The 18024-nt window shown below is 38.4% G+C and overlaps 1 protein-coding gene and 1 non-coding gene across 2 annotated transcripts; both read left to right on the top strand.

Moving 5' to 3' along the window:
- Positions 1-1440: 1440 nt before the first annotated feature.
- On the top strand, positions 1441-1513 carry TRNAR-UCU (transfer RNA arginine (anticodon UCU)). Its single transcript has one exon. It is a non-coding gene; the product is annotated as a tRNA-Arg (tRNA).
- A 5223-nt stretch (positions 1514-6736) lies between these two features.
- KT2/3 (potassium transport 2/3) lies at positions 6737-16653 on the top strand. The gene is made up of 11 exons (XM_089998383.1): positions 6737-7108; positions 7235-7453; positions 7569-7727; positions 8082-8139; positions 8457-8774; positions 9074-9313; positions 9400-9717; positions 9824-10009; positions 11105-11180; positions 11249-11782; positions 16458-16653. Exons 1-11 carry the CDS (start codon positions 6936-6938, stop codon positions 16589-16591), a joined length of 2415 nt encoding a protein of 804 aa, XP_089854509.1. The 5' UTR covers positions 6737-6935; the 3' UTR covers positions 16592-16653.
- The last annotated feature ends 1371 nt before the right edge of the window (positions 16654-18024 follow it).

The raw sequence follows: 18024 nt of genomic DNA on the forward strand, positions 1-18024 counted from the left end.
ATCAAGCATTTATTAATGAAATCATGCTTAATGATAATTTAAAAAAAATAACAAATACAAATCCCTAAAACCTTCATTATATATTCACGTTATTTGAAAAAATCCAAATCATTACCCAAAATCCTAAAATAAATCATAGATTTATGCTAATTGAAAAAGAACAAATAAAACCTCTAATATTCTAACAAAAAATCAAGCATTCATTATTAATACCTAATGCAAATTAAAAAAAAAAAAGAACACACAAAACCCAAAACCTGTTATTTCAATAAATAACTAAATAAAAAACTTAAACCCTAACAATACATTATGCTAATTGAAAAAAAGTAAAATCCCTAAAATCAAAACCCTTAAAATGAAGACCCAGCCACCAGGGCCAGGGGCGTGTGCCAGAGAGGCCGTTGGATGGCAGATGGCCGATCCTAATCGGGCAAAGTTTTGGCGGAGAGAGAGAGAGAGTCAGGCACTCCGGGTAAAGGGAGAAAGGCGTGGATCGGGTCCGAGTGCACCCACCCTGACCTGTCCTTTGTGAGGGTGAGGATGGGCACTCACTGCCCAACCTGTCAAGTCCGGAGGGGGAGGGGCACCTGAACCCCTCCATTGGGGAAATTCGAGTTATGGTGGGCATGTCTTAGCCTAAACGTGGGTCCGCCCCAGGTAGGCCTGCAACCGGGCCGTCGGGGCAAGATGACCATCAGCTCTCACAGGGACACGTTATTCAGGCTGTTGTAACTAGTGACATGTGGCGATGGTTTTGTGGCCAGTTATAATAAAATTTACATTATTTTAATAGTTATTTTTATACATAATTTGTCAATATATATATAACCAATTAAAAAAAAACTTGTGTCATTGTGAGTAGGGGTGGCAAAACCTGACACGACCCGCCAACCCGCCTCTTAGGCGGGTTCAGGTTTGGAAAAAATGAACCTGTTTAATAAACGGGTCGACCCGCCTAACCCGTTTATTAAACGGGTTGGTTCGTGTTAGGGGTATGCCAACCCGCATGACCCGTTTAATAAGCGGGTTAGGCGGGTGGGTCAACCCGCCAACTCGTCTGCCAACCCGCCAACTCGACCCGTCAACCTGAGAACCTGTTTACCCGACCCAACCCATTTATTAAATGGGTTGGCGGGTCGTGTCGGGTTACCCGTTTATTAAACGGGTCGGGTTCGGGTTGAGGTATGCTGACACGCCAACCCGACCCGATTGCCGCCCCTAATTGTGAGTCTTGTCCTAGCAATAAACTTGTAGCTGAAAGGGCAAGTCTGGTGGGCATCATAAAAAAAATGGCAGGTGGTATAATCCTCATACTGTACATGATAATCCTCTCGAAAGAAAGCGGATAAAAGAAAACAAACACGGGCACTTAAAAGGCGCTGATGGCGTGGGGTTAATACTTTGTATAAAATTGATTTTATGTTACATTGACTTCAACAAGCGCCCGTGGCCTAATGGATAAGGCGTCTGACTTCTAATCAGGCGATTGTGGGTTCGAGTCCCACCGGGCGTGCTTTACTATTTTTTTCTTTTTTGGTAAAAAATGGATGAACTCTTTCTCAGGGCACGTTCTCATAGGAAAATAAAGTTTTGCTTATAAGAGTTTTTGATAAGAAAAGTTTTTAAAAAATTTTTTTTGCATGTTTGTGTAGCATGAGAAAAACAGGGTGGGAAAATATGAAAAAATGGGAGGAGGGTGGTGGTGAGATGGATGATGAGATAGTGGGTGGTGGAGAGTAAAAATAAAATTTCTCTTGGTAGGAAACATTCCTTCATCCCATGGAGGAATGTTTTCTATCAAAAAGTGTTTTTTTTAGAAAAACTCTCTCAGCATGAGAAAGGAGGAAGAGGAGGGTGGCGGTGGAGATGGATTTTCCGCTTTGCATTACTTTTCCTACATCTTTCTATCTTTCAAACATCTCCTTAGGGCACGTTTGAAAGAGAAATGTAAGAAAAGTAAAACAAAATAGAAAATCCGTATGGATTTTCAGACCCTTCCAAACCAGAGACTTTTTTGCAAAGAGAGTTATTCTAAAAAACATATTTTTTATAAGAAACATTCCTTCATGGGAGTAGTGAAGTACCAAAACAAAATTTATTTTTACACTCCCCACCACCCATCTCACCACCACCACCCACCATTTCACCATCACCACCACCCTCTTCCTCTTCTCTCTCATTTTTTCATATTTTCCTACTATATTTTTCTCGTGCTACACAAACAAGCCAAAAGTTTTTTTTGGAGAACTTCTCATATCATAAATTCTCATGGGCAAAACTTTCTTTTCCTATAAGAGTTTCTCTCTTCTGAACGTGCCCTTAGTCTTTTATTAAAATCAGCGATAACTCCACAAAGCTTCCCATGCAACCCTTGAAAGTAGTAGGACTAGTAAATGAACCAAATCACTTGTAAATTGACTCAGTTTGGCTCGGCAAAAAGCACTCGTCTGACTTCATAAAATAGTTCACTATGTTTGACGAGCCAAGGCTGAACCACGTCTGCCTCAGCTTGGTTTGAGTACGCTTGCATAGACTTATTAGAGGAAGTGTATACGTTATTTATAGCACCAAAATCATCTATTAATGTATAAATTAATTGGTTGTTAAGCAAGAGATAGATACAAGAGAGTTATTTTCAGTTGTATTTGAGATCTTAGGTTTGAGGATTTCCTCCACTTGATAGGAGAGTGGAACTGGCATGAGCCCCCTGCCTTGATCGGCATATCCGTGGATCTCTGATTGAGATCCTTTGCATTCAAATGCAACCTAAATGATAAAGATTTCATTAAGGATTTGTGGGTAGTTGTAAAACTGTGAATCTTACTTGGGGTTTAGATTGACACTTGAGCTTGGGTGGTAGCTAAAAAAGAGGGGTTAGATGTCCTGAGAGTTTATAAAACTTTCTGCCCATTTATATACTAGACAGAGAAGGACTATATAGTTATATGACTCTCTCTCTCTCTCTCTCTCTCTCTCTCTCTCTCTCTCTCTCTCTCTCTCTCTTTCCCTTCTTCGTTCTTCTCTCTCTTGATTAGGGCTTTTCGAATTAGGGTTTGAATTAGGTCTTTTCTTTGATTTTAATTTTTATGGTTTGAATTACATATAAAAATAAGAAATTTCTTTGATTAGGGTTTCAATTAGAGATTTTTATATTTAATTTTATGATTTATTTATATTTTTTATTTTATGATATATTTTTCTTGTAGCTTAAGTTTTTTTTTATTTATTTATGATTTATTTGTCATTTATTTATTTTTTTGATATTTACACGAAGAAACCACACCCTGGATCAAAGACCTAGCCTAGCTAGCTTTGTCTGCTGTACTTACGGTTGCTGTTGTGGCAGCGTAAAACTTTGTGGGCTTAGCCCTTGCCCCCAAAGAGTCGCCATGCTTCAGCTTGCACAAGGGATGATGCTCATGAGATTCGAACCTAGAACACCTGCCTAGTGGCCGAGATCCCATCCCACTATGCCAAACCCCTTTGGGTCTACCATTTATTTATTTACAAATAAAAAAAATATGATTTCCTATTTGAGTCAAAATGAAGGTTGGGTGAAGAACAATTCTTACTTAACACATAAAACATGTGTTCTGTTTGTTATGTCCAATCTTTGACAAGTAATCAAACACACCTTAGAAGACTAAGAAAAGACACCCATGTGGGTCACTCGAGTGGCAGTGGGCTTGGAGAGAAGATAGACCCCTTTGTCCTAGGTTTGACTCACAATGAGTCTGCAGGTGCTTTTAACTGATGGGCTCTATAAAGGCTTGTGCTTTTTAGTCATCTTGTTTGAAAAAAGAGGAAAGCATAGAAGGATATGGCTTTTTAGTCAAAATGTAGAGAGAGAGAGAGAAAGAGGATTTAGTGGATAAATTTTTATATTATTTACAATGAATATGGAATGCGTGCATTTGAATAAACCAAGGAGAAAACTTGGTACCATTTTGAATTATATAAATTTTTAGGTATAAACGTAAAGTATACAACAAATCTAGGTATATTTATGCAAATATCCCTTTTGGAAATGTTTACTATGTATTTTAAATATGCTAGTATTTGACTCATGATACAAGGAGAAAATGATTGCCTTATTGCACAATCATGAAACCGGTGAAAGTGCAATTTGGAAAAAGAGAATGTAACCGGTGAAAGTTATACTCCACTTGAGCATACATAGGCTCCATATTTAGGGACAATTGACCAAAGCACATTTTTTTGTTTTTTTCAAGTGTAGGTAAAGGGAAAACCCATCACCAAGCACATTGGCATGTCTCACTCCGGTTGATAAAACCCTTGAGGTCCCCCTTGTCCACCGGAGAGCATACGCTCAACTTCAGTGCTCGGGCAAAGAACCCCCTCATGAGTTTCGAACCATGTTCGCCCCATGTCAGGTGACAAACCACTATCGCCCCTAATCGGAAAGGCAAGTCCTCATAGGCAATTGGCAAAAACACTTAGGGCATGTTTGGTAACCTCTCATGGGATTCAAATTCTCATAGGAATGAGAACGTGAATCTCATTTGCACAAGCAACCAAACATCAGAAAGTGAGCTATGAGAAACAGACTCTAGTTTTCTCATTTATGTGAGATTCAGAATCACATAAGACCTCGTGATTCTGAATCATATGACTCCAAATTAAATTTGATTTGAAGTCATATGGGGCCCAGCAAAACCAAGCACCTATTAATGCCTGACTACTTGATAATTCCCTTTAACAAAGTTTAGGTGCATTCTTAAATTTTCAAAACATAACTACATTTTTAAATTATGCTGAAAAAGTAAATACCAATTTCAAAAGTATCCATAAAAAGAAAAACACGACATTAATTTCAAGCCATCGTGCCACCTTGCTGTAAATATAGTCATAACTATCAAAAGTGGCTCTCTAAAGCCTCCAGAAGCAAATGAGTCACAAAGGCAACGATTTCTTGTCTGTTTGGAACATCGTTTGTGTGCCATCAAACACTTTTTGTTGTTTAGACAAAGCCATGCAAAGCCAAAAACACTTTAAACAGGATGTTGACAGCAAGCATTGGCATGGCTTCTTTAACCGCTTGAGGTGAAAATTGTGCCAAGACAAAGAAGAAGAAGGGCCTAAATGCCACTCACCCATCTTTCCTGCTCATCCACCTTACTCGAAATATTACTGCTGATCTAAAGTTATTCAAGCAATGAGCTGAATAATGACTTCTGTCAGCCTGCAAACAGCAGCAACAGTACCTCCTACAACTTTTTTTAATTTTAATCCAAGGAAAAAAAAACCGATCACTTATCATTAGCCCTTGAGATTCCCCTACCCATCATAGTAAACCCAACTTTGACCTGTCGACAAGGAATGTCACTCATGGTTAAGAACTTGCGACTTCCTGTCGACTTGGTCACATTTACAAATAGTTCTGCAGGCTATTTTTAATATAACAATAAACAGAAATTCATTACATTACATTACCTAAATGAGATAAAACAAAAATATTTTCTCTATTAATTGATCAAATTCAAGGATAGCATCCCCACTATTTAAATAAGACTTTTGTTCAATGATCCATTACTTGAACTTGATTAAGGTAATTTTAGTAACCTCTTACTTCACCTCTATGAGAGGTTACAAGTATCGTAGAATTTCCCACAAGTTCTGGTAGAAGCCAATCAATCAAAATTGCAGCCGACAGCTGCAGCTAGTAGTTATAGTTATAGTGATAAATTTTGATGTCACAATTATTGATGATGGTTTGAAAATATTGAGATTTTATTGTGACATTTTCACATGCCAATATAATATAGAGAAAAACACGATAATTTCAAAATATCACCTAATTTACTAATTCGCTAAAAGCAATTTTCGTAGTATTTTGTATATTATTCATGTTTCTGCTTACACTGTTATATATAAATCTATAATTTATCTATGATCAGAGGCGTAGCTAGTGGGGGGCAGCCCAGTCCTGTCTCCCGAAACAGTTAATTTTTTTTTTTTAAAGCCCAGCCCTGATTCCATATGAAATAGATTTTTATCCATTTTTTAGCCCAGCCCTGACTGCAGCAAATAGTTTGATTTGTCCATATGAAATAGATTTTTATTAATAATTGTAGCCATTTTTTATTTTATCTCAAACAATTTTTTTTCGGGGACGCTGCCCCCGAACCCCCGACTATCACACAAATTTTTTTCTACACCCCTGTTTGCCCCCCCCCCCCCCCCCCCTCGCATAAATCCTAGCTACGCCCCTATCTATGATGATATTTTCCCATGATTTTCATGAGAAACCAAAAGATCCAAAATATCATGAGATTTTCCCGAGAACAAGATTTGTGACATTGATACTAATGGTATTCATAGTATTAGTGGTACTGATCATTTATTATGATGGGAATAATAATAAATAGTTGCATGGCTTTTCCAAGCACATGTAAAAAGATTGATCATTACTGACTATTACCATGGTAATCCTTCAAAATTAAGGTGGTAACGAAATATTATTTTATATTTTAATGTTTAAAATTTCAAATGGGGACAAAGGGGTCTCCTGTTTATACCCCAACTTGCCTATGAGAAAAAAGTAAAAAAAAAAATACTTGACCATGTAATGTAAAAGAAAAAGAAGAAATACTAGAAGACAAGTAATTAAGTTTGGCCACTTCCTGTACTCCAAGGATGCAAGAGGTTGTTTGCACGTAGCATTCAATGCCACTCATACTCCGTATACATATCAAGTGAAAATAAACAGTCCTGCAGTTTCCCCTAATCATTGCCTCCCCATCTTAGCAGCCAGTCACTGTCTTCTTCCTTATCTCCATCCATTAGTTCCTTCTCTTTCCCACCACAACTTTTTAGTTTTATTGCATTCCCCCCACAAACCACCCACTTCTCCATCAAAAATCATGCACATGAAAACCTGAACAAAGAACAAAGCAGAGAAACTGAAGTTTAGGATGGACATTGAGAAAAACCATGGGAAGTCTGACCCAAATAATGGATTGAAACCTCAACGCATCAACCTGCGCCATCTGTCAAAACTCATCCTCCCACCATTGGGTTCCTCAAATTATACTCAATATCTTAGATCCAAGGGAAGAATCATCTCCCCACTTGACTCCCGGTATAGGTAATGATATGTTTTGGCAAAAGAAAAATACGAATAGTAAATGGCATTTGCTAAGCACTTTCTTTATCAATAATTGTACATACGTATATACCAATATGGTTAATTCTTTTGTTTTTGACATTGCAGGTGTTGGGAGACATGGATGGTGTTCTTGGTAGCCTACACTGCATGGACATACCCATTCCTGATTGCATTCATGAAGTCCAAGCCATATAAGGGTGTTTACACGGCAAACAATGTGGTGGACCTCTTCTTTGGGATTGACATAATTCTGACATTCTTTCTAGCTTATATAGATCCCAAGACTCAGAATTTAGTTCAAGACTTAAGGAAAATTGCAGTGAGGTTTGTCTGCTGACATTTGTTTATAAGTACCCATGTTGGTATATGGACTTGAACATAAGTAAACAGAATATGGATTCTTTTGTTTATTTTAATGAGTTTTATGGGTGATTCTCAGATATTTATCATCATGGTTCATCTTGGATTTGGCTTCCACAATTCCTTATGAGGCCTTGGTCTACCTATTTACTGGAAAATGTAGACGTTGTCTCTGGTGCAGTGTGCTGGGAATCTTGAGACTCTGGCGTCTGAGAAGAGTCAAACAATTGTTCACAAGGTGATCTTGGCATCCTTATCTCGCTTGCCTTAAATAAAATAACCGGATAGAAGTAAACAATTGCTGTTTATATAGAATAATATCAAAAGTATGAAACTGTTTTCCCCATATGTGACAATTACAAAGAGGCTGAGATTAGGCTCCCTAACATCAAACAACCAAGAAAGAAAGATGGTTTTGGCCAGCCGAGGGAAAAACTAAGAAAGAATTAAAAAGAAAAGGCTTTTGAGCGGAAAATAGCTTGGCATATTGCAAGAATCAGTGGTTTTAGAAATTCTTTGGTACCCATAAGGTAGTTTTATGATTCCTCTTTAACTTTCTAGAATCGAACTGATTCAATCGCATTTGTATCAGGCTTGAGAAGGATACAAGGCTCAGCTATTTCTGGATAAGATGTGTCAGACTTCTTTCTGTAAGTTTTTTCTCTTCTTTTGTATGTGCCCGTGCTCTCCTTCATGAGATATCATAGCATTGGTCGGTTTAATTTAAAGGTGTGTGCAATATGATGCAGGTTACATTGTTTTCAGTTCACTCTGTGTGTGTATGTGTGTGTGTGTGTGTGCTTTCTCCTTCATGGGATGTCAGAGCATTGGTTGGTTTAATCCAAAGAAATGTGCAATATGATGCAGGTTACATTGTTTTCAGTTCACTGTGTGTGTGTGCTTTCTCCTTCATGGAATGTCATAGCATTGGTTGGTTTAATTCAAATAACTGTGCAATATGATGCAGGTTACATTGTTTTCAGTTCACTGTTCAGGCTGCTTGTATTACTTGCTTGCAGACAGTTATCCTCATCAAGGGAGGACATGGATTGGTTCTGTCATTCCTAACTTCAGAGAGTCCAACCTCTGGTTTCGTTATGTTTCAGCTATCTACTGGTCTATCAGCACCATGACCACTGTGGGTTATGGAGATCTTCATGCTGTTAATATTATAGAAATGATCTTCATCATCTTCTACATGCTCTTCAATCTTGGACTCACTGCTTATATCATCGGCAACATGACCAACCTCATTGTGGAGGGGACTCATCGAACAATGCAATTTGTAAGCGTTGGACTGTGTCTATGAAGAGAGATCTATGTTTCTCATTTATTCAGTTATTTCTATTTCTTATTCAAACTGTGATCAAAGATTAACGAGGAATTCATGAATGTGTGTTTGTTGGTCGCATGCACTGTTGACACTGGATTAATGATTTCATAAACACCAAAAACGAAACTAAATATAGTAGTTTCTATTGTTATGCAATGCTAAAGCATTAGCGCCTTTTGTTTAGTCCAAATTACAGAAAACTTGAAGCAGACGTTGTTGAATCATAGTTGGTTTCCTTTCCATGTATGCAGAGAAACAGCATACAAGAAGCTTCAGATTTTGTATGCAGGAATCACCTACCACCAAGGTTAAAGGAACAGATAATTGCATATATGTGCCTCAGATTTAGAGCAGATAGCTTGAACCATCAAAATCTAATGGAACAAATTCCAAAATCAATCTGTAAGAGCGTATGCCAGCATCTCTTCCTCCCAATTGTGGAGCAGGCCTATCTCTTCAAGGGTGTTTCAAAAGACTTTATATTGCTTCTAGTAAGAATCTTGCTAAAGAAATTGCATTTTTGCAGTGAATTTAAGTAGATTCTGGGATCATATTGATACTTTTATGGTTGCATAAGGTTACAGAGATGAAAGCAGAGTATTTGCCACCTAGGGAGGAAATAATCATGCAAAATGATGTGCCAGACGACATTTATATAGTAGTATCAGGTGAAGTGGAAATGCTTGTAAAGACAAAAGACAATGAACAGATTATAAGTATCTTAGCAACAGGAGACATGTTTGGAGAAATCAGTGCACTATGCAACAGGCCTCAAAATTTCACATTTAGAACAAAGACATTGTCTCAGTTGCTAAAGATGAAACAGAGTGCTTTCTTGGAGGCCATTCAGAACAAACCAGAGGATAACAAGACCATAGTACACAACTTTCTTCAGGTACTAGCACATTCTGGGATGCTGGCATCCACATTCTGTAAATTGTAATTCGAGAGAATAGATGGTACTAATTTTCTTTCTCTTTCTATCAATGATTGATCAAAAGCATATGAGAGAAGTAAAGGGTGCAATCTTTGAGGAAGTATCAGCAGATGTCGAAAGAAATAATATGCTCAAAATGCCATATGACTTGGTGTCTGTGGCTAATATTGGAAACAGTATTCTTCTGGAGGAGCTTCTCAAAGCAGGCATGGACCCTAATGTTAGGGACTCAAAGGGAAGAACTCCACTGGTATGCATGTGAATTTTGCCCAGTTCAATGAAAAATATGCACACCTTCTTTATTAAGTTGCTGACATGCAGTCTAACACGGAGTGGTGTTTTTAAGTGAGCACACACACACACAGGAGTGCGTGGAGACACACAGTGGGCTGAGATTACAATGTTATTATTAATTTTTTTATGATGAAGGAACCCTCACAGAGAACCGGGTCACTCAATGGGCCCACCTTGTAAGGTAAAACTCAGGGTTGAGGACACGACCATCCAGCCTTACGTGCCCCAACCGTGAGTTTGATTTTTTTGAAGACTTCCTACCAGTCAAGTAATAGGAACTGGGCTCAAATTTCTTTTTTTAAAGGAAAAGAATATTAATATCTGTTCCTCAACTAAATAAAGAGGATAACAAGAAAGGGTGACAAGAAGTCACCCAAGAATCAGCAAAACCAATAGAAAAAACAGCAGAAGAAAACAGAGATCAATTTTAAACTGGCATTTTAAGAAAAAATGATAAAATGTGGATCTGCTGCCAGATAGAATGTGACTACAATACAACTTGAGAATTTTTTTATAAAGCTTGAGTTGAGGTATTATCTTGGTCAAAACTTGTACTGATCTTATTGTTTCCTCGCAATAAGGAACTCATGCTTCATCTAACACTCATCTTGTCTTTGAGAAATATGAAAGGAGATTTTGACCAAATGAATAACATATACACACTGCACCAGTACACAAAACATAACATACAAACACTGCACCAGTACACAAAACATGGTTCAATTTCCACCATCAATTCATATATATATATATATATATATGGAAGGGGATAGTGTCGGACCCCCAAAACGTCGGACACACGCCCGACGTTGATCTGGGATCATTAGTGGTGGTCCTTGATTGCCACTAATAAGCTGGACTGAAGAAACCCCTTTAGTGAGGGGTGCATGTCTGAGTAACAGTGAACGAAAACCTTGCCCACTGTTTATATATATATATATATATATTCTTTCCGGCAGTAAAATCTGTTTTTACTGTTCATTGTTGAATATGATCAGTTTCTCTCACTGTTTTGGTTGTTCATATTCTTTAGTGTTTTTTCATATGCTAGCATGTAGCAGCGGCAAAAGGGTACGAAGACTGTGTCTTCATTCTGCTCAAGTATGGCTGCAACATAAACATAAAAGGTACAGTGTAACCAGCTCAACCCCAAAGTTTTCACTCAAGTTAGTTATGTCTAAACAAAAAATAACAGATGTGAATGGAAACACTCCATTATGGAATGCAATCTCTTCAAAGAACAGTGCCATCTTCAGGCTTCTCTACCGCTGTGGGTCGGCCTCGGATCAAAATATAGGTGGCAATCTTCTTGCATTAGCTGCCATGAGGAATGACAGGTTCATTTTACAGGAGCTGCTAAATGAGGGAATTAAAATCGATTCAAATAACCAACATGGCTCATTTGCTCTACAAATAGCCATCAACCAAGGCAATATGGACTTAGTGAATTTCTTGGTCTCAAATGGTGCAATTCTTGGTGAGACAAGCAATTCATATTCAAGAGCTTGGAGCAAATCATATGAAGATTATGATGATGAGGAGGAAGAGGAGGTCAATGGCCATAGAGGATTGTCATTTGAAGGTTTGAAGGCAATAAGCAGAAAGAACTGGGCATCGCCTAGAGTATCCATTTACAAGGGAAATCCTCCTGGTATAAAAGGGCATCCTCTAAGGGGTGGGAAATTGATCACTCTACCTGCTAATATGAAAGAGTTGAAGCACATTGCAGGTAATCTTGTTTCCTTTGTCACACATGCATTCATGCCTACAGTCATCATATATATCCTTTTCCATATCAAGCATCAATGCATCTATTACTATGTCACATGGATATGTCAGTGAATACAGGAATACAGTAATATGACTAGTATATAAGGGGACATGATACCGGAGTAGAAATGGAGCATCAGTGTGACACAGATCTATTACATTGAATTATGATTCTAACAATCTAACATGTCCTTTCGAATAACTGTACACCCACCATCCTCATCCTCCCAAATGCTACATAGTAACCGATTTAAACATAGCAGGTAGGTTAGAAATGACTTTTTTTCCTTGATGGGCAAGGTGGGAATAACCAATGTTGTTAAAATCGGTATAGGGGCTGAATCACTTTTCAAAATGATTTAGAGAATGAGCCTATTTTACCGAGTCGAGCTGAATCGGTCAATTTTTAACCAGTAGATGACACGTGTCAATAAAAATATTAAAATAATATTTAAAGTACATTTTAATTCTTTTAAAATATTAAAAACAGGCCAATACCGATTTGTGAATTATTTTTTTGCCGATACGATACAAATTGGCCTATTCAGGCCAATTCACAACGATACCGATAACAATGAGAATACCCCTGTAGAGGATTAGAGGATTCGAACCCAAGACTAGTACCACATAGCCATTAGTAGGCTAGTAATGGTTGGCAGGTATGTCCATGTACGTTTAAGTACCCTTGGTTGAGCAAATGATAAAAGGGTGACAGCAGTATACACAGCATTTCTTAGATCACCCCATGTACTAATGACCAGAGTCACAAAGGTTGGTCGGTAATATTGATCAATCTGCTGATGACATTGCCACAATGTGCCATGTTAGGCCTGGACTTGGACTCTATCCAAACAATGGCTGGACCCATTCCAGGTCTGAATATCGATGTGATCGGAAGCCATCTGGATCTCAAGGATCCTTGTCTTAGACCCAGGATTTCCGGACCTCTAGATGCTAAATAAAACTCATTAATATATTGCTTGCCTTCTATAAAGATGTAGGTTTTTAACTGTCTCAATGATTCAGGTATGACCCAATTCGCGGTTTGAATTTCAATTTTTTTTTTTAAAAAAGGAGATACGGACATGATTTTTTGGGGGTCAATAAAAGCTACTTTTCGATATCTTTAATATATAAAAATATACTTTTTATTGAAATATTATTAAAAAGTATTTAAAACTATTACAAATATTAATGTGTCAGCGTGTCACAGTCTGGCCTACTTGTGTCACCCATGACACGCCACCCACTCTAGACGATGTGTCACTGTGGCAATGCTTCTGGCTTTGAGCAAATTCAATGCGATTAAATTAACATCTTAGCTTAATATGATAACACCCATTGAAAAATTTAATATCTGAATGCATTTCTTGTAAGCAATCCGTGGGAAGGACCAAGTATCATCCCAAATTACCACTGCAGGGTCACCCCCGTGGGCCAGCATGGTTGTTGTGAGGGTGCTGAGATGAAGGCATTGGATCAAACCCTGGAGCACGGGTGTGTCCCTAGCTTTTAGAGGTGGGCCACGCAAGGCAAGGTGATCGTGGGGCCCCACCCGGGGTTTCGTCACTTGGGCGAGGGCTCCTTGTCATAAAAAAAAAGTATCAACCCAAATCTGATGTAAGCCCACCATAAGATAGTTTAGAATTTCTGTGGACCTGCCAATTAGTGGGCATTCTCATTTTAGGAAAAGACTGAAAATCTTATGGTTAGAAGACTCAACCATGTTGTTGGAATTGAAATTTGAGCAAGCAGGGCAGCAACAATGTGAACTCCACTATGTGAAAGAGAATACAAGTACCCAAGGTATTTCAGGCCTTAACACCCAAAATCCCAAAGCCTAAAATGGACTCAACGTTTATAACCCATACACCAGATAACCAAGTCCTATAACTGTTCCTCACCCCATATGTATGACTACCCCATAAGGACTCCTTTTCAATACAAAAGAAAAGAGTCGAAATGACACAATAAAGGTACTACGAAAGGTCTTAACAAGAAAAGGACTCCTACTATAATTAGGTCTCACATGGATCTAGGAAACTTGAATTGCAAGGTTTTCAATCCCAACATTCTCCCACTTGAAGACTAATTTCTCATCTCTTTGTTGCTACCCAACGTCTCCATAGATCAAGTGACCACTAGCCCAAGAGAAGCTCCACATTATTCAAACTTCTCTTTTTCAATAGGCTTAGTTAATGTATCTGCTACATTGTCTTTGGTGTCAACCTTCTGCAACAAGACATTTTCATCATCAATAAGATCATAACAAACTGATATTGAACATCAATGTACTTATTTGGAGCATGAAAAAATGGATTTCTTGTTAGATGAATGGCACTTTGACTATCACAATAAACTGTAACCCTCTTTTTATGAAGTCCCAAATCTTCAATCAATCCCTTCAAACAAATGGTTTCTTTGCAAGCATGTGTAATTGCCATGTATTCTGCCTCAATAGTCAACAATGTTACTGTAGATTGTAGCCTTGACAACCACCCAACGACCCCCCCTGGTTAAAGAAAACACATAACCAGTTGTAGACCTTTGTCTATCCTGATCACCTGTGAAATCAGCCTGCACAAAATCAACCATGTTTAGACTATCTCCACTATGGCAAATAAATACTAGCATCTGAAGTACCCCTCAAATAACCAAAAATTCTTTTCATGGCAGTCCAATGAGCTCTTCTTGAATTTGCCATATACTTGTTATTAACTGCTTCCGCTACTTATGCAACATATGGTCTGGTGCAAACTAAGACAAACATGAGGTTTCCTACTATAGATGAATATGATACCTGAGACATGTCTTACTTTTCCGCATCTGTGTTAGGGGACGGTTAGAAAGATAACTTATAGCCAACATAAAATGGGGTAGATAGGTTTTGCACCTTGCATCTTAAAAGTTAAAACAGTTGAAAATTCTATCAAGATAACTCTTTTGAGTTATCCAAACTTTTCTACTGTTTCTGTTTCCTAAGAACTGTCATCCCAATTCCCAAGTATCTGATTTCTTGCCCATGAATCCTTCCTATCAAACTCCCTAGCCAACTGAGCCTTAAGATTGCAATTTCATTCTTGTTCCTACAACTAGGATATCAATATAGAGTAACAAAATCATAAAGCTCTCATTATCTGTAGAACAGTGATGTAGAACAGTGATAGGCATAATGATCTCTGTTACTTTGAAATCTCAAGCTCATAGTGAAGGAATCAAATCACGTATACCAACACCTTGGCTCCTGCTTCAAACCATATAATGATTTGGTCGGCTTGTAAACCAAATTCTTCTTATTTTTTCTATAAAACTTTCAGGTTAAGTCATGTGAATATCTGGAGAAAAAAATTCATCAAAATTTGAAAAAATGGCATTTTTTTTACTAGATTGTGTGTAGCATGCATATATATGGATAAATATTTGCTATTGTCTATGGTACGCACAGTCTAGTTGAAAAATCATAGGCGCAAGTTGTATCTATTCAATATGACCTCATGATGCATTCAGCATGTTTTTTTTTTTTTGGAAAACGACTGTCTTTGCAAAATGGTGTCTCTCCCAAAATAACTAGCAATTTGACGAAATCCCTGCATATCCAAAATCTTAATTCTCAACTTTTTTAGAATATTTTTACCACTTCGCAAATATAACACGACCTTTACAACTCTTGCAAATGTTCCCAAAATGTGCGAACCTCAAAACAAATGGCGCAGGCAGGACATTCGCAAATACAGTACAACCTTCGCAACTCCATGGTTGTGAATATTGTACTATATTTGCGAATGTCCTCATGCCTATGCTGTTTTTTTACGGAGGACATTCTCAAATGTGCGAGGACATTCGGCCTTTAGCAGTGCTTTTGAAGAGTCATTAAAGGTCCCAGTTCTGTTGGTGGCACTTCAAAACACCGCTAAACCAATTTAAAAAATGATGGGTCCATCTCCACAGGGGCTTTTAGTGTTGTTTTGAAGCGTAGTTAAAGTATCCTTTTTTGCATTTTAAAGAGCTTTTGCATATTTTTGCGTGTTTTCTATCCATTGGTCATCGCATGTGCATTCCGTTTAGGTAACTATGGATTAAGCGATTACCACTTTTTTTTGCAAATGTGAGAATATTTAGTTAAAGGAGGTTCACACATTTTGAGGACCTTAGCAAACAAGGTTTTCAATAAGTGCTACCCTCCTTTAACTAAATAATCTTACATTTGTGAATGTCCTCATAAAAAAAAATGGTACAGACCAAGAGACATTTGCAAATACAGTCGTACTGTATTTGAGAATATCAGTCTGCTTGTGTCATTTTTTATGGAAGATCGCACAGTTTGGGAACATTCGCAAGAGTTGCAAAGGTCGTAGTGTATTTACAGAAGGGTAAAAATGTCTTAAAATTTTTGAGAATTGAAATTTTGGATATGCAGGAGATTTTGTCAAATTGTTAGGTATTTCGAAAAAATGCACCATTTTGCAAAGACAGTAGGGTTATTTTTAATTTTTTTGTTAGGAAACATACTGGATCATATTCTTTCAACATAGAAATATGATTTTTTTGTTTTTGAACTTTTGGCACATTGTGGGCCATTGATACTTAAAGCCCTTCCAAAACCCGCTTACATTTGCTTGGTTTGTGGTTCATAGGCCAGAAGTTGGGCTTTGACATAACGAACGTGAAGGTGATGGACGAAGAAGGTGCAGAGATAGACAGTGTTGATGTGATCAGGGATGAAGATAAGCTTTTCTTTGTATACGAAAATGGAAATGTGAATATTTGAAATCAAGCAAGACTAACTTCCATTAGGCTTTTGCTTCTATCCATCCTTGGCCAATACCAATATGTACCAAAAGGAAAAAAAAACTTATCAAGAAATATTATTTGATGCCCTTTTGTTCTGTTCAATAAAGTATTTGCAGAAGGCTACCAAGTAGATGTGTCAACGGGTCGGGTTTGGTTCGGACCCAGGTGAAACCAGACTTGGACCAGATTTTTGGGGATAGTATCAGGTCTACACTTGGGTCTAATTGGGTTCACTATAAGAAAAATCATACCCAGACCTGATAAGAGCTACATGAACCAAACCCGGACCATACCCAGTAAAACCATATTGTTTATCATTTTTACATTGAAAAATTATAGGTCTTAGTCGGGTCCAGGTCTGGTATAAAATTCACAAACTATACCCAGGTCCATATATTAATCAGACATTTGGGTCTGGACCCGGATTTTAATCGGGTCATCTTATTTACCACCATACCCGGACCCTATAGGGTTTGGTTCGGATAAACCAGGCCCGTTGACACCCCTACTATCAAGATCCAAAGTGTTACAATAATCACACAGTAAAATATCTACAGAAAGCAACCATGATCTACAAAGATCTCACGTATTGCATGTTGATATATTTGGAGAAAGGATCCATGATCTCAAAAAGATTTCAACTCTCTCCTCGCATGGTGAGAGCATTTACTGTCTATATTCCATCTTAAAAGTGATTTCCTTTAGGGTACGTTTGAGTGTCACAGAAACGCTCGGGTTTCCGCGGAAATGCACAAAGCACGAAACGTTTCGGTTGCCCCACCGTGGCTACGCAAACGCTGCCAAAAGTTTCCTCTAAGAAAAGGAACTCCAAAATCAACGGCCACACCCCCTCCGATGCCTTTCCATGTTACACAAACGCTTTATTTGTGTCATGGACAGGTCTCTGCACGTTGTCCAATGCAGAGCCTCTATCTGCGGAAAAGAAGTCCGACCACCCCCTGTCGGACTTTGTGTCCAATGAAAGCATGACACTCCCATTGAAAAACGGGGCTCTTTCCACATGGAAAGGAAATCCCGTGATTCAAAGGGAGGATGCAACGGACATGCATGGGGCTTCGTGCATTTCCATGGAATCCTTCCACTTTCTACGGCACACAAACATGATCTTAGGGCGCACTTGCCTACCGCAGAAGGAGGCTCCGCACCGCAATCCACACGGAACATCCTTCCGGGGAAACAAAGTCAGGCCACCACCCCTCACCCCACGGGAAGGCTTTCCACTGAACGGGTGGTCCTTGTTTGCATTACCGGAGGGGCACGGAAATGCCTCGTATGGGAAACCCCACAGTTTTCAGAGCACGCAAACACCCCCTTAGTGGCATTTTAGGTCCGACCAAGATCAAAATTCAATCCATGTGAACGTTGTAGGTTCAAAACCCATGGGTATAG

Source organism: Nuphar pumila, chromosome 2, assembly GCF_984573655.1.
Source record: "Nuphar pumila chromosome 2, dmNupPumi1.hap1.1, whole genome shotgun sequence".
NCBI classification, from domain to species: domain Eukaryota; kingdom Viridiplantae; phylum Streptophyta; class Magnoliopsida; order Nymphaeales; family Nymphaeaceae; genus Nuphar; species Nuphar pumila.

Bases quoted from the DNA above. Each gene is read 5' to 3' on its own strand.
- KT2/3 (XM_089998383.1), top strand. From the start codon at position 6,936: ATGGACATTGAGAAAAACCATGGGAAGTCTGACCCAAATAATGGATTG. The intron at 7,728-8,081 runs GTGATCTTGGCA...CATTTGTATCAG, and splicing joins GTCAAACAATTGTTCACAAG to GCTTGAGAAGGATACAAGGC. The intron at 11,181-11,248 runs GTACAGTGTAAC...AAAAAATAACAG, and splicing joins CTGCAACATAAACATAAAAG to ATGTGAATGGAAACACTCCA.